Source organism: Acanthopagrus latus, chromosome 1 (genome assembly GCF_904848185.1).
Source record: "Acanthopagrus latus isolate v.2019 chromosome 1, fAcaLat1.1, whole genome shotgun sequence".
NCBI classification, from domain to species: domain Eukaryota; kingdom Metazoa; phylum Chordata; class Actinopteri; order Spariformes; family Sparidae; genus Acanthopagrus; species Acanthopagrus latus.
The window spans coordinates 28,737,575-28,760,602 of NC_051039.1; the positions used below are offsets into that span (position 1 = coordinate 28,737,575).

The 23,028-nt window shown below is 41.5% G+C and overlaps 1 protein-coding gene across 1 annotated transcript in view; it reads left to right on the forward strand.

The window, feature by feature from the left end:
• rims1b (regulating synaptic membrane exocytosis 1b) overlaps positions 1 to 23,028 on the forward strand; it is an 80,574-nt gene that overhangs the window by 39,320 nt on the left and 18,226 nt on the right. The window contains exons 6-20 of the mRNA XM_037098957.1: positions 4,311 to 4,351; positions 4,569 to 4,679; positions 4,920 to 5,019; positions 8,619 to 8,742; positions 9,224 to 9,270; positions 9,441 to 9,556; positions 9,645 to 9,775; positions 10,121 to 10,292; positions 11,361 to 11,514; positions 11,755 to 11,811; positions 13,851 to 14,004; positions 16,656 to 16,766; positions 17,319 to 17,381; positions 20,652 to 20,771; positions 21,599 to 21,688. Of these exons, the coding sequence (XP_036954852.1) occupies positions 4,311 to 4,351; positions 4,569 to 4,679; positions 4,920 to 5,019; positions 8,619 to 8,742; positions 9,224 to 9,270; positions 9,441 to 9,556; positions 9,645 to 9,775; positions 10,121 to 10,292; positions 11,361 to 11,514; positions 11,755 to 11,811; positions 13,851 to 14,004; positions 16,656 to 16,766; positions 17,319 to 17,381; positions 20,652 to 20,771; positions 21,599 to 21,688 (1,591 nt within the window). The remainder of the gene's footprint in view (positions 1 to 4,310; positions 4,352 to 4,568; positions 4,680 to 4,919; positions 5,020 to 8,618; positions 8,743 to 9,223; positions 9,271 to 9,440; positions 9,557 to 9,644; positions 9,776 to 10,120; positions 10,293 to 11,360; positions 11,515 to 11,754; positions 11,812 to 13,850; positions 14,005 to 16,655; positions 16,767 to 17,318; positions 17,382 to 20,651; positions 20,772 to 21,598; positions 21,689 to 23,028) is intronic.

Genomic DNA, 23,028 nt, shown 5'->3' on the forward strand with positions numbered 1-23,028 from the left:
CACGAATCAGGATGAGCGGCGAAGGGACAAGAGAGAAGAGGAGAGGTGACATGTTATAAACTTGTTTTGGAAGAAAGAGGATCTTGGTGCTCCTATATTGATTACTAATGTATTCCTTTGGGTGGAAAGAGAACTGGCCCTCTACTTTACAGTTTTAACACTTACATTTAGGGCATTTAGCAACTTACAGTAATTCATAAATACATTCATACACTGATGCAGAGTTGGCTGCCATGCAAGGAGCAGACCAGCACATCAGGGACAGTTTGGAGTTCAGCATCTTACCCAAAGGCATTTCGACATGCAGACCAGGGAAATCGAACCAGTGGCCTTCTGATAACAAGACATGGCTCTAAGCGGCCCCACTTAAAAGGGACAAAGTAACATAACATTTTTACAAATGCAAAATGATAATAGAAATCAAATCATAAGAAAATCATACTGGTTAACTTTAAATTAACTGATGGGGTACGAGCATTTCTGTATATCATTGTGTTAAGGGTTATACTGAAACTCATCCGGTTGTAGAATAGAATCCCGAAAATGTGCAGATTTTGAAGATGTTAGAGTTTCATAATATCAAAATGATTACAAGTTGTGAAACACAAGATGCATATATACATATACATATACATATACATATACACACACACATATATATATATATATATATATATATATATATATATATATATAGATAGATGTAAGACATAAGGATGAAGATGCAGAGTCTGTGGTGGTGGCATAAGGCATGTTTTCTCAGTTCGGTTCCTTGTCATTCTTGACACCCTTTCTCCTTAAGGTCAGAGGTCACTGTATCACTGTGTGTCTCTGTGCACTCCAACACAGGCAGAGATCCAACCATCAAGATGAGTTGATGGTCCACTAAGCCTACCTCTGTACCTATGATTACTCAGCAGTGAATCATTTTGTTATATTTTACAGACTAAACAATTAATCAAATAATTGAGAAAATAATATGCAGATTAGTCAATAATGAAACAATTGTTAGTTTTGGCCCCACCAGCTATTTGGTGCTGAGCAGATAGTGCATTATGGCTTATTCAGACCCTTTTCATCAAAAAGTTGAACAATGAGCTCAAACTCAACATAAAGCCAGCAGGAGCTTTAGATCCAGGCAATGATTCATCACTTTAAGCAACCTCTTTCCCCAGTGTTCATCATTCATACATTGCTATGGAAGAAATATCGATTATTGCCACTTTAAGTAAGATTTTACATATTCAAACTGAATCAGGTGACGCTTGTGTCCTGAAAAGGTTGTTAGTGCCATTCAAAGATAATCATCTGTATTGTTGGTTTCATCTGTTTTTAATGGTCTGTTAATGGTGTTTGAAAGCTGGTATGACTGCCCAGTTGGACTACGTTTAAGCCCACTGGAAAACTGCAGAAGAAGTGGGTTAAAAAATGTACTTGAATATTTCTAACTGCAATTAACTGGATCTATATACAAAACATTGACAAGACAAAAAAGATAAGGCAACTTTACACAGTGATGCACACAGTAATGTCTGGTGGAAGAGCTGTTTGTAGAACTTGGTTTTGTGAAGTCAGTAAATGATCCATGTTGAATCTATTGATTACTTGCGGGTGTTGTTCCACCAAGTGCCTGTCTAACAAGTAAACATAAGCTTCAGTGGTTTTTAGATCAGGTAGATGAGATTTGACAGTTTGCACATTTAACTGGATTATAATAACTGATTTACTGTACATTTATTGAGCCTCATAAGTTAATTACATTATAGGGGAACAGACCAGTGGCATTGATAGTGAGGTATTAATTTGTTAAAATATCTTGAACATTACCTATACTTTCATATCAGTTTGACGTTACATGACCCAATGGTCTGTATCTGGACTTGTGAAACGTTTTGTCTACTATATTTTTTAAGCAAAACATAGTAAATGAGATGGATTTAAGGCCATGCGTGCATCCAGCTCAGATTACCAGCCTCGACCCCCCACATACACACTCATCACAAAACGAACATGATATATAAGAGGAAGTTGTTATGTAATGTTCATGCGGACACAGCTGATTATATGTTCCGAGAATTCTCTTAGCAGGATTGGTGTAAACATCATTTACATTGTGGTTTCCCCTTTCTGCCCAATAAACTGCATCCTGCAGGATATATAAGTGGATACATATATAGACTGAGGCTTGAATAACACGTCAGCCTTGACACAGTGTTTGAAGTAAAATGGAAACAATGAGTGATTTAATTAAGTTACTTATTCGGTTACTTATTTGGTGCTTAGGAAATGGAAGGAGAGGTCTGCTCTTGGGTTGCTAAATTCCTCCATTCATCTGTGTTACCAGGACATGAACAGGACCTGATATGGGTTATACAGACTGGAATTTGCTAGCTCTTGTTGTGGTCATCGAGTGTGTTTGTAGTTATCATTTTCAAAATCAAACCAACCCCAAACAGTGCTCCATAAATCCTTATTTTCCACCCAAGGAATAAGTACTATAAAAAAAGAATCTTTTACTTCCTCTTCTGTGCTACCACATCCAGTCCACCCAGCCATCCAGTCCATCACATCTAGTGTGATGAGCTGGAAAATATACTGCGACAAGAGAATATGTCAGTGGCAGAGCAGAGAGGCTATGATATCACTGGGTGATAAATACTAAAAGCAGAGAGTCTCTCTGCCCCTGGCTGATGAGTCAGCTGGTCTGAGTAAATGGCCTATAGGCCATCTCACAATAGTGCAGAGCCTCACTGTTTCACATATAGTCTATTCCTCAGCCTGATGGTCAGGGCAAGGTAATTATTTATACAATCTCAGGCCTGATCCTAGATTTGTATGATGGCACATGTTGGCAAGTGTTTTTGAGGATGTGCGGTCTGTGGACATTGTAAACATACTGTTTAGCCTGACATATTCCAGAAGAGGTGTATCTCTTCCTTTTAGTATTGTATTGTTTCCTATTTTTTTTACTCCCCCATTGAAGCACATGTAATGGTGCATAGTAGCAACATTGTCTATTAATCATGATTTGATTTGATATTTGGTTAACACACACACACACACACACACACACACACACACACACACACACACACACACACACACACACACACACACACACACACACACACACACACACACACACACACACACACACACACACACACTGTTTTCCTGTTTATTAAGAACAATACTACATTAATACCTGCACAGAGCCCCCTCAGCAGTTTAAACTGTGTGAAGTCAGCATTTATCCACTCAGACATTCTCAGTAGACTTTCAGATTTCAGATTAGCAGCTCTGTCATCATGTCTACTCAGACCTTTTTCAGGTTCTCTGATCTCTATCACCCATGGTCTTATTGGTAACCTTTAGTCATTTTACATTTAATTTTCAATAAGAGATGACTTTGTAAAACAGTAAAGCATGTGCTGTATATTTTATTTCCATAGTGTTGAAGCTCTTTTTGCTTCCTTCCGGCATTCTTTTGCCAGAAGTTTCGACTGAATCCCTCCTGTCACCCTCTACCAGGCTAGAGCATCTCACTTACCTTGAAACTAAGATTCTTCAAAGTCTTTTAAATCCCAGTCTGATGCCATCTTGCTGTTGTTTCATTCCTGTGGTGGAGAAGTGGCCATGGATCTTGCAGGCTGCTGTGGTCAGATGCTGGGCCAGTTAGTTCTTCCACCTGAGCTGACCATCTGTCAGTGTTTGTGAGAGCTGGGTACTCTGACAGACACTGCTGTCTTTGTCCCTGGCCAGGCTCTGGCATAAGTTTCTGTCAGGCTGACTTGGAGCATAGTAAATTAGTTTGATTATGAATGAAGTTCATTTCTGCTAGCTCTGGTTCTCCCACTGTTCTCCCACTATTTAATATCCTTTATTTCTTTCTTGTTCATTTTCCTTCTATTGATTATCCAAAACAGTATTGCATTTTAAGGACACCTATTCCAATAATAGGACGTCAGGGGATTTCACCAACATCTGGTATAATATGTATGTACCTGTGGAGGCCCCGAAGTCCTGAAAGATGGTATTTTCTTCCCGTGTGCATAACTGCAAGGTGCACTGATGGGTCATGGATGAATAGAAATGCTCTCTTTTTGGCGGAGATGACCCACCCATAGTTACTACATAAAGGCAGATTCCTTTGGGAATTCCCATATTGTCTTTAAGATGCATTTAAGAAACCTTTTATTCCTGAAATTGAAATCAAACATCATGATATACATTTACTATACATAAAAGACACACTTCTCCTGGGCAGTTACAGAGGCCATGTAACTTATTTTCTCTCTCTCTCCATGCAGGTGACTGGGACTGTCATTCTCTAGATCCTACAGTGTGGCATGTAAGTCTCACCAAAACATAAAGTGATACCAATCACACAGTAATCTTTTCATACGATTGCACAGAATAAACCTATTAAAGCTAAATCAGTAATATTATCACACCCTTTCCTCTTTTACATTTCTTTCTCTTCTTTCTAACCCTTCTCCCCTCATTTCCTCATCCAATTTTCCCTACCCTTGTTCACCCTGCGTGCCTTATCATAACTGCCCCTCCAGCATCCGGTTACCTGGCAGCCATCCAAAGAGGGTGACCACCTAATTGGACGCATCACGCTAAGCAAGAGGTCGGCCATGCCCCGTGAGGCGGGCTCCCTCCTCGGCCTAAAGGTAAGCAGGATTCATTCCCACTCAGACCTGTATCACACCTGGCTTAAATAATAAAATAAATAATGTGAAAATAATGTTAAAGCTATGTTGTAATGAGGGACAAACACTGAAAGATAAAAAAGGTTCACTGACTCAAGAACATGGAATAGTGCTCATGTGCTGATTTGACTGAAATTACCACAGAGTCTGCCAACATGAAGCTCTGTGCCCATCCATTCTCTATGTTTCCATTGTTTGCAGGTGGTAGGAGGGAAGATGACAGAGACAGGGCGACTTGGGGCCTTTATCACCAAAGTCAAGAAAGGCAGCCTGGCAGACGTGGTGGGACACCTACGAGCAGGTGCAGATCTATTCAACATGCAGTTTCAGTGCAGGAGCTGCTGTGCTTTTATCCTTGGATGATAATGGTGTAATTGGGAAGCCTATTTTTAAAATCAAACTGAAATTGGAATTTGTTTTTGCCAGGAGGTCAGTATGTTCAGTATATCCTTGACGTTTGTGTTCGCTGGGGTGTGTGAATATTTTGCTTCCCGTTAGTGTGATGTTGTTGGGCAGCTATAGCTCAGGAGATAGAGCGAGCTGTCTAGTAATCAGACGTTCTCTGGTTCAAATCCCTTTCTCCTGCTCCCGTGGCTGCATTTTGAACTATCCTTATCCATCCATACTGTGGCAATATCTCTGAAAGGCTGTGTTCAGTTTTCAGTGTAGGGATGCAAGTGTTTGGTCAGATTTACTTGCAAAAACAACAGGCCGGGGTTGGGAAAAGATCATGTTTAGCTCACCTGGTTCTGTCGCCGAAAACATGGCGGCAAAGTGTAATTAGAGCTACCTGGTTTATCTTAGGGTGTCCTGACTTCTCATCAAATATCTCATGCCAAGACAATTCCCTCCCTCTTCCTGACATTAAAGCAAGCACATCTACACAAAATTGGATGTGATATGACAAATATTTTGGAACTGCTGATATCGTACATATAAAAAGTGTAAGGGATAATGCCTGGTAAGGTGTCCGTTATCAGGAATTAGCCCTGAAGCATTAACCCAAGTATACCATGTTCACCAGAGACATGACTAAGAACTGAAACAATCATTATAGTCCCATAAGGTACTTATGTAATGGAAATGTTGATCACTCTTCCTGTAAATAGGATGTACCTTGGATACAACTTAGAATCGGGAGACAAACAAGTCAGCACAGCTATTGGCCAGAAAGGTAACATCATGCTAGCAAGATTCAAAGTATGGTAGACACACAGCATGCTAAACAGCAAGACGTGCTTTGAAATGACTGGCCGTCTGCAGCCTGAAGTAGATAGTTGAACAGTGAATGGGATGTGAGAGGATCATTGACACATGAAGTTCAGAGGGATGGAGCAGCAGGGCTGTAGTGGGGATTAAATGCACATGGTCAGTTTACCCAGCTATCTTAAATCAAACATCGGGTTTACTCACCTTTTTATGAGTGATCCATTACTTACGATGGACAGTTTATCCAGCCGACACTTAGGTTACCAACTTTATCACTGATTTCTTGCAGTTTATGTTACAAGTGCTACCCTGAGGTGTTCAGAGGCTGATGCACTGAAGGAATACATTTTGCATTGTGAATTTTAATTTAATTTACTTCTAACTCAAGGTGTCTGCAGCCAGCTGGTGCCAGTGTCAGCTGTTTTAGACACAGGCCACAGTGCTCTCATTTAGAAAAGACACTTTCACTGGAACTATTTGAGGAGTTCCAGTGGTGTCCATGTATCAAGAGTTTATAAACAACCTCCACCCAGTCAGAAAGGAATATTCACTCAGACCATTAGTGATGTGGAGATGGATCTGGGAGCGTACCTGTGGGTCAGGTGGGTTTGGGTGAGTTTTACCAGAAAATATCATGGGTGCAGGATTGCGGGCCAGTGAAGAAAGCAGTGTTCAGAGTTATTGATAATAAATTATTGATAACATGCAGCAAAAACATACAAAAACATGATGTGTCTGAGTGTTTTTCCCCTAAATAAGTGCTCTCTGTACTTTTATTTACACCACTAATGTGCTTGCCTTTTGGAAGGATCACTGTTGCCCATACCCTCTCCTCTCCATGCTGGTCACAACAGCGAATCCATTGAGCAGGCTTTCAGTTCTGCTGATCATGTACCTGGACCGCATCGAAACAGGTTAAATCCTTGGACTGTGAACTCTATTCCTTTTTTGCACAGTGCAGCCAAATGCTAGGCTAAAGTAGCCCAGTACATCAGGCTACTATACTGCAACACTTCACAGCTAGGATGTGACAAATGCTGTGTTCATGTGTGAGAGAGAGGAAAAGAAGGCGTGGAGGTCATGTTCAAAGTTTAAACTTGTGTTCAAATGTTCAGACATGTCTCTGTTGCTGCTTAATTCAGCAAATGAATACCAAAGTTTGGAACAATTTCTTTGTTCTTTTAATTTTACTTTGTTTAGCTCCGATCCTCCCTCCTCTGAGAGCGGGTGACAAAGAGGAAAAGTGAATAGAGAGACAGCTCTGTGTTGGTCTCCTCTGCTCCCAGCAGCTGAATCAGCATCATGGGCAGCGGCTGCTCTCAGCCTGCTTCTCTGTCTCACTCATCAGTCCATGCTCATATGGTGCATCATGTTTTTTGCGGGTCAAGCTTGGTAAGGGTTGTTGAGTAGCGCATATTCTAACAGGTTGGGGTGGGATGGGTTGGCTCTCATAATGGACTGTGTGGGTGTGGGTATTCAAAAAACATTGCCCGTGCATCACTACAGACCATGGAAGTAATGTTTCTGTGGTCTGGAGAAACATAAAAATGTTTGGGTTTTTTTTTTCTAGTGGGAAATTAGCAGTCTAGTAATGTTTGCAAGCCAGGCTAATTAGCTTCCTCTATCTGAGTGTAACAAACTCAGCAGCTTGATGGGTCTCTAAATAATGCTATATGTTATCAAAGGCGAGACGGCTCAAATTTCTTAAAGTTATCATAACGTGGTCTTGTTTAAAAGGTAGGAAGTATCTTGTATCAACATTTGTAGACTAAACGCAGTATTGACGTCTCCAGACAGTAGAGAGTCAGTGATGACAGCCAGCTTCCATGTGTCAGTCCACTGCTGCAAATGGAAACACCCATTATTAGTCTCCCAAAATATACATTTATGAACGTATCCTCTTTTGAAATATATTCCCAAAAGCCTCTGTGCCATTAAAAGCATATTTTCAGACACCAGGTGCTGAATCTGTAAACCATGCATTCATAGGAAAAAAAAAAAAAAAACTTACAAAAAACTTCACCTTTCCAGGTTTCCAAGTATACATAAAGAGAGTGAAAATTTCCTAGTACTAGTACTAGTACTTGTCTTTAACACCATGTGGACCATGCACACAGTCTTTTCAGTCTGAGACGTACGGCGTTTTCTGCCAACTGGCAAAAAAGAACAAGTGTGACATTTTAACCATTATTCAATAAACCTTCACACAGTGATGCGTGAGTTGTTTTGGGCCTTTTTTTTTTTATAACCAGCTTTACAGGCTTTATTATATTCATAATGATAATGCTCTTTATGTAAATAAACAAATCATTACATGATCTCTATATAAATAAAGATTTTCTATATTATTGGGGAGTAAGCATACCTTCAAACAGCATTTTATAAGAACTGTAGCTGTGTGTAATGGCTGTGCCAAATGATGAAATGGCTGCTTCAGTGTTGCTAGAGAACATTGCCAATGTGCAATTTTGGTGATAGGGAGTTTTTTTCAGGGACCATGCATAGATTTCTACACCTCAACACACACACAGTTTTATTCGTTTGGCTCCAGAAGTGAAGAGAATTAAATATTTCAGTTTGATTTTAAGATGTAGCATTCTCTGTCAGTGCCTGTCTGTTTAAAATCAAATGTAATGCAAGATGAACTTAAGGCTGGCTCATCACTGTGCATGTTGGCCATCTTGGTTGCAGGTGATGAGGTGCTGCAGTGGAATGGAAAGTCGTTGCCGGGAGCAACTAAGAAAGAAGTCTACAACATTATCCTTGAATCCAAGTCTGAGCCTCAAGTGGAAATAGTTGTTTCAAGACCCATAGGGTAAGATCAATGTCATTAATATGCAACAGTTGTGGTTAAAGTGCTTGAGTGATGGCCATTAATTCTTGATATGTCTCCTTCCTTTATCTAAAAGCTCTATCCACCGAATTATGTCCAAAAACTTCTTGAGAAAAGTGTATAGAGCATATCAGTAAGTAGTGTTGATTCAAGGGCTAGACCTCCTCCCCATCATGCCTTCCCTCAAATCCTGAGATCCAAGAGAAAAATCCCTTTATCCAGTTATCCCTGTCTCCTCTACTACCCACCATGTTTATCATGTCAATATGTTTTTGATTGACTGCCTGCTCTTCTTCTTTTTACCTGTTGGTTGACATGACATCTACTCATTCATTTTTTTCTAAAGATGAATGTACACCAGAGTCCTGACAGTGTCGTTACATGGAAAGTGTCTTGATGTATAATGTGTTTATTTAAGGCTGAAGAATTCACTCTTCCTCCCTTCTTTTTTTACAATCTACAGGGACATCCCAAGAATCCCAGAGTCATCCCACCCTCCTCTAGAGTCTAGTAAGTGTTTATATTAGCAGCTTTATATAAATATATATTACACTGCTTATACAAATTGTTTCTGGAGAGAGATTCACTTAACACACATCCAGTACATTGTCCTCTTAGTCCAAATCGATGGATGCCTTGGATCGATGGTTTATAGCAACCACTGTGTCTTTCTTCAACAGCAGGCTCAAGTTCCTTTGAGTCACAGAAGATGGACCGTCCCTCTATATCAGTGATGTCCCCTACCAGCCCCGGGGCCCTCCGAGACCTTCCTCTGGTACTGCCTGGAAAGCTCTCTGTGAGTATCTGGACAGAGCTGTGTGTTTCATGTGAATGGATACACTTAGATATGAATGCAGGCTAACTGTCTTCCCGCATTTTCACAGGTGAAGCTGTGGTACGACAAAGTGGGCCATCAGTTGATCGTCAACGTCCTTCAAGCCATAGAACTACCAACCCGACAAGACGGACGACCTCGGAACCCTTATGTCAAGATGTACTTCCTGCCTGATAGGAGGTAGGGGGCATTGTATTTGTTTTCTTTTGTTTCATAGTTCACTAAAAAGCACCACACCGTCAGTGAGGAACTTCACTGGATCATTTCCATCAATCTTGCATCGCCCAATTTTGCGGACTGTGTTGCATCGATCAGATTGCAAACAACAGAATACCCCTTCCCTCACCCTGCCCTTCCAAGGGTGTAGGAGATCCTACATGGCGGAGAGGAATCACTCTCTCTGTAGACATGGAGGTCTCATTCTACCAGTGGAGCCCTCTAAACTCCGAAAAGTCCCTTCTGTCCTGTTCAGAGATATGCTGTGTACTGCACATCTGACTCTGTGTATTCATGTCTTCGTTCCAGTGATAAGAGTAAACGGCGGACTAAAACAGTGAAGAAGAGTGCCGAGCCCAAGTGGAACCAGACCTTTCTATATTCCCATGTCCACCGGCGGGACTTCAGAGAACGCATGCTAGAGATCACAGTGTGGGACCAGCCCAGAGTCCAGGAGGAGGAGAGTGAATTCCTGGGCGAGGTGGGAGACACAGGATGTCCATATACTATTCTGATTCTGTGTGTATGTACATGATAAGAGAGAGCTCATGAGGGAAGATTAGATTGTGGTAGGTAGTGTGTGTGTGTGTGTGTGTGTGTGTGTGTGTGTGTGTGTGTGTGTGTGTGTGTGTGTGTGTGTGTGTGTGGCTGTGAGAGTCAGTGATGTAATACAATATAAATATAATATTAAACTTTATAATAACCAGAAGTAAGTCCATACAGTAGTGAGGAGTGAGGCCAGACCGGGCACCAACACTGTAAGACAGGCAGGGCGTTCCAGTGAGGGTCCACACAGGTGGTCAGAATGAGAGAGGAAAGATGAAACTTTCGATTTCTCTACTACGCAAAATGAGTCTTCTCTCTAATCTTTGTTTTTCCTTTTTGAAGTATTGGCTCATCTTAACTCCTCAGGCTACCAGAATGATTTATATAAGTTCCACAATTAATAAAGGACACATTTCTCTTTTCAATTTTGAATATACTTTGATTAGCTACTTTTTTAAAATGTCTTCATCATATTCACAAAACATGTGTTAATATTTTCCTCATATTGCTCATGTGACATGCTGCATAGCTGCAGAAACATCACAAGTGTCATATGATAAAAATCGCCATATGTAGCTAGTAGGTGGCAGGAATGAGTTAAAACAGCGAGTTCAGTGAGTTAAGTTAGCGAATGCGAGCAGTGGGAAATAATGCATGTTTATAAATGTATGGCTTTTTTGAACGACAAATAAATGAGGTGGTTACAGAGAGAGGCAGATCCTGGCAGTGCTGGACAGGCTCTGAACCAAACACCAAAACATTAGATGTAAGCAACATGGGGGGAGCAGCTCTGGTCAGAGAACGCACCAAAAAAAAAAAAAAAGTAACAAACAAAACAAAAACAGATTGCCAGCACCTGCACACATGTCACATCTGCCGTAGTCAGGCCAGATAACAACACTGCCTCTACCGGCATCCTGTGATCAGTATTATATCAGTGGACTGTTTCTCTTTCGCTCACTCTTCTGCCTCCCTCACCCTTTCCCTCGCTGTCCTCTCTCAGATCTTGATAGAGTTGGAGACGGCTCTGCTGGACGATATTCCTCACTGGTATAAACTCCAGACACATGACGTGTCCTCTATACCTCTGCCCCAGCCCTCCCCGTACCTCCCACGCAGACACGTCCATGGAGACAGCCCCAGCAAGAAGCTACAGAGTATGTCTGGTTATATATGTTACCTTTACAGGCTCTACGCAAGTAAGACCAGTGTATACAAGTATGTGTGTCTACGTATGACTAATCCCTGTTTTGAACCTACAGTGTGTGTGAGCGTGTGTTTGCTAACCTCTCCTTTACTGAGTTTCTCTTTTGTGTCTCTCAGTGTGAGACTGACAACAGAACCTCTCAACCTTACACTGTCCTGTGTGTGTGTGTGTGTTGTGTATGTGTATTCAGGGTCTCATCGCATCACTGATACAGAGTTTGATGATGGTTTGATGGTAGTGACTAAAGGTGGGTGGGGGGCATGGTTACTGAGCATTTCCTTGTATTAGCCTGTCGGCGTCCAGCACTGGGTGAGAGAGCGCCTTCTTTGCATCCTCCCTCCATCCGCCCCTCCCAAACCTTCCAGCCTCCTTTAGGCTCCGCTGGATGTTTTAGAACGAATTGCACCCAAATTAAAGTAATTAATCTTTGCTGTATCAGCAAAAAGACTTTTTTTTTCTCAATTCATTACATTGCTACTGGACTGCAGATTTTGCATTGCACTGTTGTAGACTACAGCCTTGACAGTGCTGCAGTCGAGCAGTGCGCTGTACTCCTTCGCTGAGGCTGCAGTGAACAGTTTCTCCTCTTCTGCTGGGCTAGACACACTGAAGCACTGAGTGCATGTTAGACTGTAGAGCTACACTTGTTCACTGCTGTTCCTGCCATTCTCCTGCATGCTTCTAGTCCTGTCCGGAAGTTGCTTACTTCACTGAAAGGACACTGAAAATGTGCAGTAGAGGCTGAATACGTGTTCTTTTAGTCAACAGAATCACTACAACTGCTTTGTTGTTTGACTGTTTCTGCCGTGACTTCATATCCTGTCAGATCAATGCGGACCTTAAATATTCACACCTTTTATTTTGGCGTTTCTAAATGCCAGATGGGTATGGTTTGCCACTTTGAGACATTTCATTAGTGTTTAAATGTATACACAATCTCCAACTAACTGAAAAATATTGTATTATCTTGTGTAATCGATTCATGATATCTGGAAAGCAACTTTGCTGTAGAGCTTTTGCTCTTTTTTGCTCATTTTGCCGCTCTGTGCACCACAGGTCGAGTGCCATCTAGTTCCATTACATTCCAGAGAAGGCAGACATCTCTAGGGCCTGTATCACTTCAACTCAGGAACTTGCACAACAATCTAGAAGGATAATTATGTATTTCTATTTTGGGTTGAATTGAACTTATTCCTCTACTGAGAAATGTCATAATTAAATGATACTTTATAGTAGGCTGTGGTAGGTAGGGTTAATTTATGTCATTCTATTCTAGGCAACCATGTTTTTCCATTGGTTAGCCATGGGAAATGTCTCTAAATAATGCAATACCCATGTGCCTCAGCTGCTGTAGAGAAAAAGCCAGTCAGAGATGCAGAACTGTTGCAGACCAAAAGATGACGCGGCAGTCGCTGAACTCATCCACGATTGAACCAGAATCCAATAGGGAGTTCATTTGATGTGGAGATTGTTTGCTGGTTTTCTAACAAGCTCAAGCTCTGCGCTCTGCTCTACCTGGGTTGCTTGGGGAATGGACTTTTCTTAACAGATTTCATCTTTGGAGTAGTAGTTTTTAAGTTGTGCCATGACTTTTTTGATCAAATAACTATTTTTTTGTTGCTTATGTTTTGTATTCACGATTTAACCAGGAGAGTTTCATGTAAATAAAGTCTCGGAAGAGCTCCAACTGACAGTCAGCTAACAGAATAGAAACTTCTGGGAGCCTGGATGCACATTACAATTCCTTCCACTTTGCAACTTTATTTCATTTCTTATGTTCTTATTACCTTTACAAGATACACATTTGGCTCTCATGCATTTGCTCAGTGTATTGTTGGATTATATGGAACCTAGTCTTTGTAGATGTATTGGTCTAGTGTTGCCACATTTTTTCTTATCTCTTCTGGCAAGCCATGGGGGTTGAAACAAGAATTGAGAGACTGAATCTGATCTCAAGTCTGACAGAGACATTGCAGAAACAGTCTGCTCCTCAGGATAGCTCACATGACCAGCTACCCTGTTTGCTAGCTGGTCATTTACATGTAAAACATCCCGGTGTGATGTTCTACACTCTGTAAGAGAATGGCATCTGTAGTAGTAGTAGTAAGTATCACCACACTGACGACTGTGTGTTTCTGTGTGTGCTTGTATCCATGCTTGTTTGCGTGTGTGTGTACTGTATCTATACATGTCTGTATAAATGTGTGAATTCTGTTTTTTTCGCCCCTTGCGTGTGGATGTATCCATGCTGGGTCTCTGTGTGTGTGTGTGTGTGTGTGTGTGCAGGTGCAGAGCGTAACTCCAGAGAGAGAGAGCGAGGCAGTACGTTGGCTGTGCCTGAACAGCAGCGGCCCGTCCAGCATCGCTCCCGTTCAGTGTCTCCTCACAGAGAAGACTCCTGCAGGGCTCGGTCACGGCCCGCACATGTGCCCATGCAAAGGTCAGCATTACCTGGTGGAGTGTCAGTGGAGTGTGTGATGTCTGTGGTGAGAATAATATAATATGCACTACAGAGAATATAGAATCACAAGTATCCTTGTGAGGTGTCTGTTTACAGGATGAAATGTCCAAACATCTGCCATTTTTGCTATTTAATGAGATTATTGTGTAAAGCATAGCATGGCATAGCTATCCTGAAAATGTAGCTTTTAATTCAACCAACAGAATATTAATAATTTTTCAGTTATTGCTATCTTTCCTTTGCATCTGTCCTACTTCCTCCATGTCACACACATCACACAGGAGGCTTCTGCTGCATTTACTTGACATACATGCATTGAGAACCTGTGGTTTACAGTTTACAACAGACCAAATTCAATCACGTTAACCCGAAACCCGCAACATTGTTGTGCTGTTCCCATTTTTTTGTGTCACACCGACGGAAATTCGGTCACATCTTCATAAGTTCTGCTTTTTCAAGGCTTATTGTGCCCATTGTAAATCCTCCAACATGGCTATGCTCCCAGGTTCTGCCTGTGAAATAAAAAAATATATACATACCACTGTCATCAAGTGCTAACTCATGGGGGAGGGTTTGGTCTCTGCAAATTAAAGACTATGTTAACGCTATGCTCTATATGAAAAGTGTCATTACAAAACTGTTTTGATTTGGTGATACTGTATATACAAATTTAGCCTGACTTGACTTATAAGGGCTGGATTGTCATCATTCAAAAACCTCTTGTCGCTTCACAGAAGCTGAAGCCTGTAACAGAGCAGCTACCCTGAAGCCTAGCTTAACTGTTCATAGACTTGAGCAACCACCTTGGTCGCCAAACGCTTTGCTCTGGTCGCTGTTCGGTCTGTAGGGCTGCTCAAATGTGGCAGCTAGCAAGGAGCAATTCTACTTGTCTGCCTCAGGCTAGCGTTGGGAGTAGCAATATTCACCTCTGGCCAAAAAGGTTGGAAGGGTAGCCATAAGCCTCACAGGTTTGGTAGCAATACCTAAGTCAGTTAAACATTAGCCCATGGAGTAGCAATTCTTCCCCAGGGCTAACATTACCACAAATGACACGGAGCAACATCACTGTTTCCTGTAGTAACAAGAGAAAGGTACCAAGATTTTTCCAAAAAAACAACTAGACGAGCAGTAGCAATACTACACTTCGTACCATGCTCACCCCCCTGCTTCACCGCTAAGCTACAGGCATAAAGCTAACAGTATGACGAGAATGATGACTCCTCCTTAGCACCCTCGGGTTGGGCTGTAAGCTTAACAACAACACTTTACTGAGCAACCAGATAGTCACAGACATTGCATTATGGGTACTGTAGCTGTACACCTGGTGTAGCAGCCAGTGTTTTTGCTAGCAGCACCTTGTGACTCAAGCTGTTGGAACTGAACCAGACAGTTGTCTCCTTGCCCTAGCTTTGGCTTTTATCCTTGTTGCCATATGTGACATCTTGTGATATCAATAAATAGAGGCAGAGGCTTCTTCTCCAGTTCAGCTGGCTTTACTGCAGTTATCAACTCTGAATGTAATGGAAGCATTGGTGGGTGGACATGTTCCAGCTCCTATGTGGTCAGCTGGAAACCGGAAATGGTGATGCAAGCATGCATCACCCAGGGATACTGGCTCTTTGTGTTTGGCCACTGAGAAGTCCAATCTGACAGCTGTAGGCCTTCCTCAAAATGTAAATGATAAAATTAAGAGTGCTAGAGCCCGGCCTACTAGGTCTCAATACAAGTACAATTGAGGGTGAGGACAACAAAGGTTTAACCGGAAAAAGGGCAAAGCTTTTTCCACCTGAAAGGTTAATTTGCCAGCTATTTTAGCTTGCCATATGGGTTTTGATGATCACATAGTGGGCCAACAGCCTCTGGTGTGTCGGTTTATGAAGGGGGTGCAGAGGAAGTTACCCTCAGTAAGGTCATTGGCACCATCATGGGATCTACCAACAGTCCTGGAGGCTATCTCACAGGCACCGTTTGAACCCCTGGAACAGGTGGACATGAAAATGGTGTCCTTAAAGATGGCATGAGTGATTGCCCTGACCTCTGCTGAGAGGGTGAGGGAAATGCACACTCTGTCAGTGAATAATGCTTGCAGGCAAATTTCTCCTAATGGTTTGAGTGTGCGACTAAAATTTTGAATGATGAATGACAGCATGTCAGGCCTTTACATAGGGGAGGGCTGGTGGCCCCTACAGCGTACACGTCATCAGAGCCAGCGTAATGTAATAAAGAGCTTCTGTTCAGGACATGCAAGGGCGTTACCCATTGGGAGGCAATTACTCCTGCTACTTAGAGAACCGAGGTTCTGCAAATAACCTAAAGTTCTGTTTCAGAAGAATACTAGAGAAGTATCTCATGAAGAGAAATGATTTGGTGTTGAACGTTTCTTTTTTATTGTAAATTTGTCTTTCATGTATGCGATGATATTGAACCATGAATCCAAGCAAAAACATCAGGGCCTCTGCTTTGGTCTTTATTTTTCTGATGAAATCTATTTTGTTTCTTATTGCATCAGATAATATCAAAAGTAAAAACGCAGTGGACAGATTGAATTATCACAACTACAGACCAAGATTAATATCATATATTAAAAAAAAGCAAAACTCAAACTTAATAGATGTATTTGATTTTATCAGGAGTCTGGACGAGATCCACCAGAACCGCCACCACTCCCCGTCCCACTACCATGACTCCCACCTGGAGCATCAGCGATCTGGTGACTCGGACTACGAGTACTCTGAGGACAGGTAACCTGTTGCTGGGATCTGTGAGGATCATCTCGGGAGTGGGGTGGGGCCATGGCAGTGTGTTTTGTCAACTAGAATGATGTGCATAATATACATAATACATAGTACTAGATAGATAAATACTACTAATTTTCAATTAATTTAAAACATATATTTAAGAACAAGATGGACACATATTGGATCAGTGTTTTTAGTGGGTCAGTCAGCACTGATCTGACAGCTGCTTTGGTCTTCATCAGATTATGGACTCAGATATTTACTCATATTTTTTAAAGGTTGAATCTTGTTTTGGTTAGCCAGTGTGTGTAAAGTGATATTACCAAACTAATATCTACTAATACTACTAACGGTGTGAAACTAGTCATTGAAACATACTGAGTTTGTTCTATCATTCTGTACTGCTGAATGCAGACGTGATTGAAATCTCAGAATTATGATTTCCTGGTTTCTCTCATTCATAAACTCACTTTGCCTGTCTGAGTTGCCATCCTCTTCTGTTGTTTTTTCTCGGGTTGTTTCTCATTTGTTCACCCATCGTCAATGCAATGACAGTGAGGTCCTGGAGATGCACAGGTCTATCCGGGGCGGGAGTGCCGAGTGCCTGCACACCAACAGGTAAAATTCAAGAAAAGACGACAACCACCATTCAGTTTTATTTTATGAATATATGCCATTTTGTCATCATTTCCATTGTCACTATACTTTAACACCTCCATCTTAACACTCTTAATGTTGATGTGTTCACGGCAAACAGAGTGTGTTGATTATCTTCAGTCGAGCTTAGAGTGTATGTCTGCTTTTTTCGACTGCATGAAGACAAAATTCAAAGTGTTGCATCGGGGTCAAGTAGTTGTAGCACACTCATAAAATTCATGTCTGACTATTGTCTCTCACCACAACCGTTTCATGAAACACACACACACACTGATCACTGTGAAGGGATTACAGACCTGCTTGGTGGCTGACCTCAAAGAAGGCAAAGCTCTTTTGATTAATATCTTTTCATTTTTTTTTTTTGCATTTTGCTTTTTTTTTTAATGTGTTCGCTTACAGCAGTTGTTTATTTTTTCCACTTTTTTTTTCTTGTCTTGCTTTATGTGCATGGTCTCCACTCACACAACCAGGGGCATAGGTAGATACAGCAACACACTCCCCCCTAAAATGCCTCTGTTAGTAAACGGTATCCATAAAGACATTTACAGGTAAGCGCTTAGCGTTAAAGGCAGTCTTGAGTACCCTCCTCTGTGCCCGTCCAGCTTTCCCAGGCTCATTTGTGGAGTTGGTGGGTCATTTCGTGGTGGCAGTGTTCTCACAATGCCATAAACGCCCATATGTCTCCCAGACCGCTGTGCTGCTTGTGCTTGCTTCGGAGTGTGTGCCAAGGTGCTTTGTCATGGTGCCGCTTTAGCTAACTAGATGCTATTTGTTGCTTTTCCGTCTGTATTATGCAATCCTTAAAGACACTACTGGTGCTCTTACATGTTGTAGAACATATTACAACTACAAATCACATATTTTTTCCAAAGCATTTTGGATGTTTTAAGACTGATTTTCTACCTTGTATTTATGAGCTGCGAACAGGAAGTCTTCAGTGCAGTCAAGGGAGCTCTGATATAGGGGCACCAAAGTTTTGTGTTCTCAAGCTATGTTGTCAGATAATCAACCCTGCAAGCTAAGCTATTAGCAAACATGGACAAAAGACAATTTGGTCGTTCTTTTTCATGGATAGCTGAATCTCAGTCTGGTATATCAAGCAACCTAAAACACAACAAGGATGATCATGACTTCTTCCACCATAACGTTGATATTTGTAGTTTTACATTAAATGTCTCAAGGGTATAGTACGGATAGCAACAACGTTCAACTGGTCCAGTTTTGGGATTGAACCATTACCTGCAAAACTACTGCCATGCCCATCAGCCTCAGCTTTACTTTGTGTTTAGTCCTAATCTGCAGCATGTATGTTGGTAATGGGGAGTTAGATATAACATATAACATAGGTTCTGATAATATGACCTAAAATGTATGTCACAGTATATTTGTTTAATGAAATAAACGAAAAGGATTCTCCACTCAAACATGATTCTGTCTCTTGTAAGGGGCAGTGTAAGGGGACATATCTAAAGAAGAGAGAAAAGGTTTATAAACAAAACATTTGTGTTTATTGGCTTCAAATATTAATTGGAAATATGCCATGCATGTGTTTGGGAGGAAGTAGCCTGCCTGATTATGTAGGTTAATTAGTAATGTAATGTGATTCATTCTCAGGGTTCAAAATCCCAAAGAATATTTATAGAAGTGTGCCACAAGGCTTGTCTATCTACATTTAGATACAGCAGCAACAAACACAACTCCAACATTGCTCCAGCGTGCTACAATAGAAGTCTGAGTTCTGAAGTGCACCCTGCTCTTTACATTACACGTTAAGCCCTTTATTTGCTTGTTGTCACTGACACATTACTTTCAATAGGCTAAAAAGCATATTACAGTAATGGCTGCATTGCAAAATCAGTGTTGTAGCAGAAAGTGGCACTTTTGATGGTGATAACACTGGCATGCAGCCCATCCCTAGGTAGATATGACACCTGAAAAACATCAAGATGTTAATACTGTCATTGTTGGCATTCAGCTCAAAGCATTCAAAGTCTCAAAGAGCTGCTAGCATGGCTGTAAAGTTTTTAAGACTGCACCTCATCCTTTGCATGACAAAAGCAATTTTGACATAGGGCCTACTACAAAGCTTGTAAAGAAGAATATCTCCTTGTTCAGGCCAGAGACAGTTACCCCATGTCATCAGGGTTATCTTGGACTACAAATTATTCAATTATAACAGAAAGTCTGGGAATTTACTAGCATGACAAGTAACATTATACTAACAGGATTATTGGTAGTAAAGGATCCAGGGATTTTGAAGTTTGACCCACATAAGGGACTAAAGTTTAGGGTTTCTTGGCCCCTGCTGCAGCTTTTTTAAGATTTGTTATAGAATGTGCTTCTTGCGAGTGTTAATTTTATGGGAACACAAAACTAAGGTGCTGGAGTACCCTGTAGTAATGACTGCCTGGACATTGGTCTAAAACAAATTGAATGGTTTTGGAAATAGTCAACTTAATATAAAGAATATGTGAGTTGCAGTTAATGGGCTAAAACAAGTAAAACCACCAGTACTGTCCCTCTGCATATTCATCAGATGTTGATCCTGGCTTGCTAATTTGTACCACATCACATCAGTTCACATACATATGTCGCATCACCTTTATCTTTCTCTTTGTCTCTACCTCTGAGCCAGCTTTAAAACTCATAATCACAGGACACATTAACTGTAATGCCACATAACCGCCAGACCTTCTGTATAAGCAGTTTCCTCCATTTCTCTGTTCCGCCCTAATCCTTTTCATGGCACTCCTATACATTCTATAGATCCGCTGTAGCTTGGTTTCCTCGCCACGTGCTGCCTCGGCGGCTTTAGATCTGTAGATTGAGTTATATAATCAGCATTACATGTAATCTCCCCATATAAGTGTGGGGTCAATCCACAGGGAGGGCAAGAGGCCCCACACTTACATAATGAAGTCCTCATTCTGAGGCAGGATGGAGTTCATCTCATGTGTTCAGTTAACGCACTGAACATTTCTAACTGAAGCCTCGTTTTTTTTTTTTTTTAAGGAAACAACTTAAACTGTGAACGGAAACCAACTTTCATGTAGCACTGTAAACATTGCTTCCCTGTCTCGCCTGCGTAGCTTCATGCATGTGTTTTCTTCCCCGTCACCTGCTGTGTCGCTGTTTACTTCTGTCAGTTGCATGTGTCATTTTTGTTTTCCTTTGCCTTTCTTTGCATGTGGTTCTTTCCCCGCCTCTCGTGGGCGGGGCTCTGACACACAGCTCCACCCTCCCTGCATGCCTAAAGAACAAGCCGCCCCACAGGATAGAAGGGGGCAGCTCCATGCCTCGTAGCATCCTCACACACCGTGTGCTCAGGTTCACTGATGAGGTCACTGTTAGGTAAGAGCGCGCCATCTCCTCCCTCGTCCTCCCTCCGCCCACAACCTTTTCTTTCTCCCTCTTTTTTTTTTTTTGTCGGTAACAATGTGCGGCAGAGGCTTTAGCATGTATTGGCAGAGCATTAAACAACCACTCAGCTCCTAAGCCCTTGCTGCCATCCATGTGAGGCATTTGGCCTGAAAACATAATATGCAGTGTCTTGCGATGGCACGGAGCCAACCATCTGTTGAAAGTCACAGAGCAGCATGACGTGACAAACATACAGCTGTGAGTGTATGCAGGGCAGAGTAAACCTGAACACTGGCTCCTCACTCGTTCACCCCCTCACACACACACACACACACACACACACACACACACACACACACACACACACACACACACACACACACACACACATAAAGCAGTCCCCTCTCCTACTTAGACATGGTTCCCATGGCAACTCACCAACCTTCCATCTGAGTGGTCTCACAGTGTTTGGCCGCGAGGAATGACTGGCTATGATAAATTGAGATGCAGCATCAGAGCCATTACATGTTACTGCACTGTCTGATGGCCTTCCTTATTCTCTCTTTGTCTCTCCTTCCTGTCCTCTATCTCCTTTCTGCCCCCGTTTTCTTGACTTCACCTCACATTATCCTCCTTTTTCTCACTTTCAACCCTTTTATCTTCCTCCCACTTATCATCCTTTGGTTCTCTCACATTATTCACAACCTCTCCTTCTTGACACCTCTGCTCCCATCCTCTGTCCTTGTACATCTTTCCTCCATCTCTGTTTCCTTTCTCTTCTTTATTTCTCTCTCTGCTGCCATGTTGTGGCGGTGCAGCGACCTGCAGCCGTCGTTGGACAGAGTGAGGAGTGCCAGCACCACCTGTCTGAGACCAGACACCAATTTCCACTCCCCTGAAAGAGACAGGTATAAAAAAAGACTTTCAATTCCGTTCATGAATAGGGTAGATTTAGGGATGTGGGAGACAGCTGAAACGTCTTCCGTGACAGCTTTAAAATCCTTTTTTTTTGGACTTGCACGAGTGAATCATCCAACATTTTGGGTTTATGATACTGCATGTCTTCATTACAGTTCATGTCATGTGTCCCTTTCATACATAAATCAGCGTTTCCATTGCACACTATCACTAAAAAGAAAATAATCTGGGCTGTTTGAATTTGAAATCTGTGAAATATCTTTAATTATTTCAAAGTAAGAAAAACAGACAGTCGTGTTTGCTACAGAATAATTAGGAGCAGTCTCAATAAGGACAGGCAAGGTAATAGAGTCAGCACATAGGTATATATCACTGAGAGGCAGTCAGTCATTTTGGGAAATGTCAGTTCATAATTATTTTTACAAGAGTTAGGTGAGAAGAGCAATACCAATTTTAGCCTTCAGTTATTGTAAAGAGTTTCCCCCTTCTTTAAAAAAACATTTATACTAGGCTAGGCTAACCATTATCTGGCTAATTCCCAAATGTTCAACTATTCCTTAAAATGAATACAGCAGAACAGCAAAACAGCATTATCTGAGTCAGTTTCCATTACATTTAGTATTTTGTTGGCTTGTTCATAAAGTCAGTAGGGGAAAATGCGAGACAAGATATTCATTTCTGATAATGGAGAGCTTATTGGGCATTATCCCGGTTAGACCATAGTCACTTTTCCAAAGACAAAAATAGAAATAAGACCATTCATTAAAGATAAGCTAAGGTTTTTCACAAGCTATAACTCAGTTTCCCTGGCAGTGCCTGACTGTTTGATTATTAGCTGCAACAATCAGCTAAGCTGAGCTACAACCTACACTGAACTGGAGTGTTGATAGGGAAACCAAATTTTATTTTACACTATAATTTTGATTTATTTGTCTCGCCTGCTGGGTTTCATGCATGTGTTTAGGACTACAATCTGATAAGGTTCTTGTGCAATCAAAACGTTGTTCGCTCCTCCAGTAGATGAGAAAAAAAAAACTAAAACAGGCCAATGATGACGGGAGATAAACTAGTCCGCTCAGCTCATAGAAGCCTTTGGCTCAGCTATTAGCCAAAAGAATAACTTTTTTGCTAGCAAGTTTCAGTCAGTAACTTTGTATACAGCTGATATGTAAAACTGTGAACATAATTCAACAGCATGTTTGACAACAAGATTAGCTTGCTAGCCATGTCATTGTCCCCAAGTCAACAGCAAGATTTTCACAAATGATAGTCCATCTGGTCGCAACCTGAAGTTGAATAGCAGATGAGAGGGGAGAAGGTTGCATGATGC